Source organism: Lycium ferocissimum, unplaced genomic scaffold (assembly GCF_029784015.1).
Source record: "Lycium ferocissimum isolate CSIRO_LF1 unplaced genomic scaffold, AGI_CSIRO_Lferr_CH_V1 ctg11824, whole genome shotgun sequence".
Taxonomy (NCBI): domain Eukaryota; kingdom Viridiplantae; phylum Streptophyta; class Magnoliopsida; order Solanales; family Solanaceae; genus Lycium; species Lycium ferocissimum.
The window spans coordinates 1-9,519 of NW_026714046.1; the positions used below are offsets into that span (position 1 = coordinate 1).

A 9,519-nucleotide genomic window follows, 5' to 3' on the forward strand; every position below is an offset into this window, starting at 1 on the left:
TTAATTTAAATGAAAAAGATAAATTGTTTGTTCATATATTAGTTTATTAGATTCTGAGACTGATACTTATTTTGTAGGTGGTGGAAAGATTTGGATTTTGTGACAACACTTCCATATGCTAGGGATAGAGTAGTGGAATGCTACTTTTGGACGCTAGGGGTGTATGATGAACCTCAATATTCTCAAGCCCGTGTCATGCTTGCTAAGACTATAGCACTCACTTCGATAGTAGATGACACATACGATTCTTATGGAATCGTAAAAGAACTCGAGGTCTACACCGATGCCATACAAAAGTGGGATATTAGTCAAATTGACCGACTCCCAGAATACATGAAAATCAGTTATAAGGCTCTTTTGGATCTCTATGACGATTATGCAAAGGAGTTGTCAAAGGATGGTAGATCTTATGTTGTCCACTACGCAAAAGAAAGAGTATGACTCACTCACTCATATATATTCATTAACATCTTATTTATAAAATTGCCTGTATTTACCTTATTTTTCTTTATCGTCAAAATTATTTTTGGAATATTGACCGATAATATATCTTGAATGTTGTTAAAAAGATGAAGGAGAACGTGAGAAATTATTTTGTTGAAGCAAAATGGTTTATTGAGGGATATATGCCATCTGTTTCCGAGTACCTTAGCAATGCACTAGGTACCAGCACATCTTACTTGCTAACTACGACATCCTACCTGGGAATGAAGTCAGCTACCAAGGAAGATTTCGAGTGGTTGGCTACAAACCCTAAAATTCTTGTAGCTAATGCTACATTATGCCGAGTTGTTGATGACATAGCCACGTATGAGGTACACATCACATTATACTACAAGAATTATCTTATAAGAGTTGCAGTAAATCCATATAAAATGATTTCATCCTTATATATGCATTATAATTGTCATTCCAGGTTGAGAAGGGTAGGGGCCAAATTGCAACAGGAATTGAGTGCTATATGAGGGATTATGACGTATCGACAGAAGTAGCAATGGACAAATTCCAAGAAATGGCTGAGATAGCATGGAAGGATGTAAATGAAGAAATTCTTCGTCCAACACCAGTCTCTACAGAACTTCTTACTCGTATCCTCAATCTCGCTCGTATTGTAGATGTCACTTACAAGCACAATCAAGATGGATACACTCATCCAGAAAAAGTTCTAAAACCTCACATCGTCGCTTTCTTTGGTGGACTCCATTGAGATCTAAACCGTTGAGTCTTTCTTCGTTAGTACCCTTGACCCCGAGGTTGAACCTACTTTTCTTTAGTATACAAATAAAACTGCAGAACTTACCGGTAAAGTTTCAAAAGAAGGCTCCATAATGCGAACAAATAGTGGTAAGGAGCGTCTCTTAACATTGTTCGGTGAAAAGAACAAATGTCCTTCATATTATGCGTATAAATAATATCTTTGTTGCAACCAATATGTATGTATGCATGTAATAAGTCTGCTTTAAGATAATACTATATCAATTTGGGGTTTAAACTATGTTATTGACTATGACCATTTCATTATTTTAGCAATTCGCTTTGTGTTCGAGTTCTTGGACATTAGAGAGTCATAGAAAGAGAAATAAAAGGGAAGAAAAAGAAGGATCGTCGGGGAAGGAGATCCAGGGAAGAGGCAGTGCATGGAATAGGCAAGCAAAATTGCTCATCTCATGCTCTGTCTCATACCTGTCTATCCACTCCACACCATATTTTACCTCAATAGAGACTTCCTTTACCCATGCTTTAACATTCCCTCCACCTCAGACCAAATAAAACTTCACTTCTGTGAAAATTGCCAATGGCCAAAAAGTTAGCGCAATGGCTGCTTTATGATGTGAGTAAGGGCTAGATGAAGAAATATTCATAGTACAAGTGCTAGCACTACTAAGTACTAAGGAGTACAGACATGCATTGGACTCCAAGTTCCGGTTGTGCATAACTGTACTGCAGATTTCGGTTTGTAGTACAAAAACAAAGTTTGACCCAACAACTAAAACCTACTTCTAGATAAAAGCCCTTTTAGAATAACAATCTACACCCATTACAACTCATAGAAAACAATGTAGAGCTAAAATTTTGGTTGAACTAACGCACTTAAAAATAGAAGTTTGATAGAAAAGAACAACCCGTCCAGTTTTGCACAAAATTTTTAAGGAAATCAACTTGCATGGTCGGACAAACCTCCTATCCAGGACAACGTTCCACTAAAAATTTGGTGACTAACAACTTAGAAATCATGTTAAATCCGGTGATAACTTTTTTGTTCTGATACCGCGTATTTGTTTTGCCACTTCAACTTCCTCCTTTCAATACCAACTGACAACCACCCGACCAGAAAAAAGAGAAATTTTCAGTTCACTTATCTTAGGATGGTGACAAGCAAAGGTATCTGATGATGACACAGAAAAACGTCTACGATCCGCTTATTTATGTTTGCTCTTGAACAAGTAGTACCAACAAGACAATCAGTTGAAGGACTGCTCTTAAGTTTTGCGGATCTCAAGTTGCGCTTTTCGTCACTAAAGGTGACAGCCTGAATGCAGAATCCGCCACATTTACATTAGAACCTAGGGGTCATTCCAGACTAACAGAGAATCAAATATCCTCGTTTATGAGCCACTAACATTATCGTCAAACAACTAAATAACTACCCAGAAAATTTAAGTTAGAGCTTAGAAATACAGATTGAAAGAATGATCAAGAAAAGCAATCTTCTTCCCAAAGCTGGATCACTTTTGTCCATTGACCTGAAAGAAGAAAAAAAATCCATTAAGAAGCAACCAATTTGTCCCACTCCCAAATGAGATTTTTCAGCACCGATATACTATAGAGTCAATCCCTACGCATCCGACATACATAATCAAAGCAAGTCCAAAATGACATCCCAATACTGGGAGCACAAGGATATACAAGAAAACACATTGGGGTTGCTAAAGCAAGAGAAACAAACGATCTACATGCAATACGGTACTGCATTACGCGGGTTATACTATACCAAGTCTGGAGATATGGTTTAGTTTGACTTCCATATCAAACTTAATAGTGCTAGGAAAAGACATAAAATTGATTGCGGAAACTAATAAAATCTGTTTGATAAAGAAAAACATCATATTCAATTCTTTCAACTGGTGACTTGATTGAAATATGGAACTTCGTCCCGAGCTGCGGTACTAACCAGTCTATTGGAAAGTCTAGTTAGCAACTTCTACACTAACTTTCAAGTGGATAAGATCATTTGAGTGGTGTCAGCTTATCACTGTATTGGATGTGGGTCTAACATTTCAAAGCATCCTAAAATAGACAACACATTCAATGAATACATGATGGATCAGTTGGGGGAGGGGGGAAATAGATAATTCTGAACTATCTTATCAGGCTGATACTTGCATACATTGAGAACCTTCATTTACTGAAAACACAGTGATGTGCCATAATGTAAGCAAGTCCATAAGTATTCACGCTAGCTTATTCAGTTAATGAACAAAAAAGAAGAATTAACAATCTATAAGGCCACTCTCAGATCAGCTTCTGAAGGAAATAAAAATACTCAAAGGAATTATATAAGCACAAGCGGACGACTCAACAATGGCTATATAGAAGAAATTTATCAAAGTAGAGAGAGAAGGTAGGAGACTTTACTTAATAACTCAAAACTCTTGAATCTCACTACAATGAAAATATGTGACATAGCATCCCTATTTATAATACTAGAAACCAAAATAGACTAGGACTAGAAAAACCTATTCCAATATGGATTTGATAAATAAATCCTAACTAGACATGAATTAAATAAACTAAATCCTAAACAACTTAGGTTTCCTACTCTTGGTTTATTTCCTACATAGCCTCCCTTAAACCAAGATCTTCAAACTTGACCATGCCTAGCATCATCTTCAACTTTATGAACAACTCCAATTTTAGTGGCTTTGTGAAAACATCGGAACTTGTTCTTGATCTTGCAATAATCAACAACTATCTCCTTATCTTGAACCAAATCACGAATGAAGTGATATTTAATGTCAATGTGTTTGCGGCCATGAAAAACTGGATTCTTTGTTAACTCAATCGCAGACTTGCTATCACAAAATATTTTTATAGGACTATCTTGCTTGTGTTGAAGAAATCCAAGCATCCTTCTCAACCATAATGCTTGTGTAGCACTACTTGTTGCAGCCATGTACTCTTACGCAATGTTGACAAAGCAACAACTTGTTGCTTTTTTGAAGACCAAGAAAATACACCAGACCCCAAATAAAATGCATATCCAGAAGTACTTTTTCTTTGCATCATATCACCAGCCCAATCACTGTCTGTAAATCCAACGAGACTACTATCATTAGTCTTTGAATAAAATATGCCATCAGATTGCGTACCTTGAATATATCTCAAAATTCTCTTATCGCTTGCAAGTGTGATTGACGAGGTGACTCATAAATCTACTAATTAATCCAACTCCATAAGTAATGTCAGGTCTTGTAGAAGTCAAGTACCTTAGACTCACAATTAATTTTCTAAAATGTGTAGCATCAACAAAATCACCGGTTCCATTTTTAGTCAACTTCAATTTTTCTTCAACGGGGGCTTTAATTGGCTTGGATTTGTCCATATTAAATCTTTTCAAAATATCACCAAGATATTTTTTTTCGAGAGATAAAAATTCCACCTTCCAATTGAGAAACTTCAATGCCGAGGAAATAAGACATTAGTCCCAAATCAGTCATCTCAAACTGTCTAATCATGGCCTCCCTAATTCAGAAATTAGTTTGGAATTATTGCCAGTAAATATTAAGTCATCCACGTATAAGCACACGATGAGAATGTCTCCATCAGAATTGAATTTTATGTATAGTGTATGCTCATAGGGACATCTTTGAAAACCATGACCAATAAAATAAGAATCAATACGAGTATACCAAGCTCTAGGAGCTTGTTTCAACCCATATAACGCCTTCTTCAACTAGTAAACTTTATTTTCTTGACCCTTTTGACATGTGCTCAACATACACTTCTTCCTCAAGAAGACCATTCAAGAAGGCAGATTTCACATCCATTTGATAAATTTTCCAACAATTATTGGCAGCAAGAGAAATAATCATACGAATTGTATCAAGTCTTGCAACAGGTGCAAACACCTCAAAATAATCAATACCTGCTTTCTGCTTGTATCTTTTAACAACTAATCTTGCCTTAAAGCGATCAACTTCTCCAGTTGATTTGTATTTGGTCTTGTATACCCACTTGACTCCAATTGGCCTTTTCGAAGGTGGTAAAGTAGTCAATTCCCATGTATTATTTTTCTCAATAGCATGAATTTCTTCATTCATTGCATGTATCCAACAATCATCTTTCACAGCTTCCTCAAAAGTAACTGGATCACAGTCTGCAAATAGAGCAAAATTCACAATATCTTCGTCGGATAAATCATTATCATTACCCACAACATAGTCTTGCAAACGGGCTGGTAAATGGTGATGTCTTTGCGGGCGATTGGATGTCTCTGTTTGAGCAGGTTGCGCTAGTTGTTCCTCTTGATGTCTGCTAGAACTTCCTTCCTCAATGACTGGAATTATTGGTTGAGACGTGGAAGGTTTAGGATCCTTCTTTGACCAATCCCAGGCACTCTGCTCATCAAAGGTAACATCTCTGCTAATAATTATTTTTCTGTACGGATTAAATAATTTGTAACCCTTTGTCTCATGACCGTAGCCAATGAAAATACACTTTTCGCCTTATCATCCAATTTCTTTCTCAAAACATCAGGAACATGAGCATAAGCAAGATAACCAAATACTTTTAGATGAGAAATACTTGGTTTCTTACCTGTCCAAACTTCTTGTGGAGTTTTTCCAAAATTAGATCGAGTAGGACACCTATTTAGAACATAAATTGCACAGAAAGCGACACGCCCAAAATCTTTAGGAATATTTTTGGAATGCATCATAGATCTCACCATATCCATCACTTGTTCTATTTTTCCTTTCAGCCACACCATTTTGTTGAGGAGTATATCTAGTTGTCAATTGATGCTTAATGCCATACTTCTTCAAATAATTATCACACACAAGAAACTCAGTTCCCCTATCACTTCTCAATGTCTTAATAAAATATCCACTTTGCTTCTCTACATCGGCCTTGAAGCTCTTAAAAACTCACATGCATCGATTTATTTTTCGTAAAATATACCCAAGTCTTTCGGCTGAAATCATCGATGAAAGTAATAAAATACTTACTACCTCCATTAGAAGGAACTTCAACTGAGCACAAGTCTGAGTGGATTAACTCCAATGGTGCATTCGCCCTCCAAGCTTTGCCTTTTTGAAAAGGTTCTCTGTACTTCTTTCCCAAAATACAAGACTCACACCTTCTGTCAGGAAAATCAATAGAAGGCAAACCATCAACCAAATTCTTTCTTGCAAGAAAATTCAAACTCCCAAAATTCAGATGCCCAAAGCGTAGATGCCACAGCCAAGTATCATCACAATTCAGAGAACTAAAGCAAGGTAAATCACCACGATTGAGATAAAGAGGCCATAAACGACTATTATTCATCTTTATTCTTGCAATTAGTCTTATTTTATCATCACTGATAGTTCCCATTCCGTACTTAAAATGCAAATCATAGCCTTTTTCTGTTAGTTGCCCCAAACTCAATAAATTGTGATGAAGACTCGGAACATAATATACCTTTATATAAAATGAGAAGATCCATTTTCGAAGTAATTGAAATTTTTCCCCTTCCAACAGCGAGCACCTTTGCATTATTGCCAAGTCTTACTGTAGCTTTAAATGATTCATCCAGATCAACAAATAATTCCTTATTTCCAGACATATGATTGCTACAACCGGAATCAATAAACCATTCATTCCCTTTATTTTCTTCAGTCACGGAGCTAGAAAACAATAATGTCTCATGTTTATCTCCATAATTTTCAGCCATCTTTGCATGTTCTTCCCTATTTTCAGGATTCATTGTACCAACAATCACGTTGATAATGTCCATATTTTCCACAATTATAACACTGAACATTTGATTTATCACGTCTTTGAAAATTTTGATTACTCTGTTGTTCCCTCCTGAAATTATTTCTTTGTTGATAGGAAAAATTATCTCTACCACGGCCTCGATAATCACCTCTACCACCTCGTCCTCTACCTCTGAAATTGTGACCTCGTTGATTTGTTTCAGCCAGATTTGATGTTTCTTCTTTTTCTTTAGGTTGATTCACCTTTGCTTGTAATGCCTCATCAATCTTGTTTCGGTTGTTTGTTGATTCGGGGACATCTCATATGTCACCAGTTCACCTTCTAAATCGTCAAGTGTCAAAGTGCTGAGATCTTTGGTTGCCTCAAGAACTGTCTTCTTAGTGTGAAATTTTATACTCAAGGACCGCAATATTTTTCAGCAACTTTAACTTGGTCTAATGCTTCTCCATTAGTCGTCATATCGTTGACAATATTAATAACTCTTGTAAAGAATTCTTTGACAGACTCTGTAGGTTTCATTTGGGCCAACTCGTCTTTGTCTTCTAAGCTCTTGCAATTTGACTTTTCTTACGTCTGCGGAACCTCGATATGAATTCACCAAAATTTTCCAAGCCTCCTTTGCATGTAAAAATTTATTGTACACATGCAATTCGACCTTGCTATCAAGGTAGAAACGTGCTTTATAATCCAATTGTCTATTTTTCTCCAAATTTTTAGCTGCTTCACCGGTCAATGTTGTGCCTTCTAGAGTTTTCACGAATCCTGTATCAATAATGGACCATAGTCCAACAACATTGAAAAAATTCTTCATCTGTTGATACCAACTCTCAAAATTATTTTTGCCATCAAACACAAAAACAGGACAATTTGGTAAATAGGGAATATCCATATTCTTTTATATGTGTTGAATCTCACACGAGGCTTTGGTCGGATCTCACACAGGCTCTGATACCAATTTGAAGGAAATAAAAATACTCAAAGGAATTATATAAGCACAAGCGGACGACTCAACAATGGCTATATAGAAGAAATTTATCAAAGTAGAGAAAGAAGGTAGGAGACTTTACTTAATAACTCAAAACTCTTGAATCTCACTACAATGAAAATATGTGACATAGCATCCCTATTTATAATGCTAGAAACCAAAATAGACTAGGACTAGAAAAACCTATTCCAATAGGGATTTGATAAATAAATCCTAACTAGACATGAATTAAATAAACTAAATCCTAAACAACTTAGGTTTCCTACTCTTGATTTATTTCCTACAGCTTCCTAATTAAAGCAATATAATCTATTCTGTAGAATCGGTTTCCTTACTAATGGTCATATTCCATCTGAATCTTGTCATTGCTCGTGGCTCGTCACTATCACCTAAGTTTTTACCCAAGAACTAACAGAACAATTTGAACATCTTTGTTGCAGAAAATCTTCAGTAACACTCTACATTGTTTAGCTTTTTTCTTTTTAAAATACATTGTATGTGAAGTTTCACCCTCGATTTTCAAATTAATTACACTTATATAGGTCTTTGGTGTTGCCAATAGACACAGTCTTCAATTATGTTGATAATAATTTTCCCTTTTGACAACCAATTTCAATTTATTAGTTGACTGTATAGGAAATACAGGTGATCATAAAAGAAAAATCCTTCTTAGTTCTAAGAATTTCAACGTTTTTTCTGGTCCTGTACGAACAACACATGGCCCAAACAAGAAATAATTCACATTTGAGGCACATGCATATTTTTCTATCTAAGTTTACTAGTTCACTTAGATGTTTAACCAATATACAATTTCTTAAAAGAAAAAAAGAAATAAAAAGCGTGATAATGGAATAATAAGTAAGTTAGTGGGGTGATCCTTCGAATTTTAAGTTAGCAATGAAAATATAGGGCCATATATGGGTTAAATTCTATAAGACTGACAACATAGTTACTCTATGGTGTTTGAGCTTTATTAGTAGTGGTACAGATGTTGATAATCAAAGATATCTCATATCGCAAGCCAGCCGGCCAACTACCCGTTCCTCAAGTGCCCCTCTCTCAAAGATTGTCTGTGCAAAAAGAATTGTACTTGGATAATTGTAATTTTTCTCAGAGATTTGCAAGTCTTATGTAAGTGGAAGAATAAGTTTTCTTTAAAACCCACCCACCCTCAAACAATTTCTTCAAAGAACAATTTATTACGAAAATTTTAAGTCGAAATAAATAATACCAGCCACTATATTACGAAATGACAAAGTATGCCACTATATTACGAAATGACAAGTATCGACGAAATTTCGATCTAATGGATATCAGGTTAATATGTACTAATGGCTTGTTTGGCTAAACTTTTGAAATACACTTATTTTAAAGATACTCGATTATTAAAGTCTACAAGCTATAATTGACACCCCTCATTACAGCAAGATTTTAAACAGTCTGAAAAAAAGACTTAAATATATGCATCATAGGTGTAAAAAAAAAAAAATTACACTATTGAGTTATATTTATTTGTTGTAACAGATAACACACCTTATTTTTAAAGTACTTTA

The 9,519-nt window shown here is 35.4% G+C and overlaps 1 protein-coding gene across 1 annotated transcript; it reads left to right on the top strand.

Moving 5' to 3' along the window:
- Window positions 1-63: 63 nt before the first annotated feature.
- On the top strand, window positions 64-1,530 carry LOC132041830 (vetispiradiene synthase 2-like; the record flags this gene model as incomplete). Its single annotated transcript, XM_059432521.1, is given in 4 exon segments — window positions 64-435; window positions 570-815; window positions 917-1,189; window positions 1,191-1,530. Coding segments are annotated over 4 exon segments (915 nt in total), but the record flags the coding sequence as incomplete, so codon positions are not given.
- Between the last annotated feature and the right edge of the window lie 7,989 nt (window positions 1,531-9,519).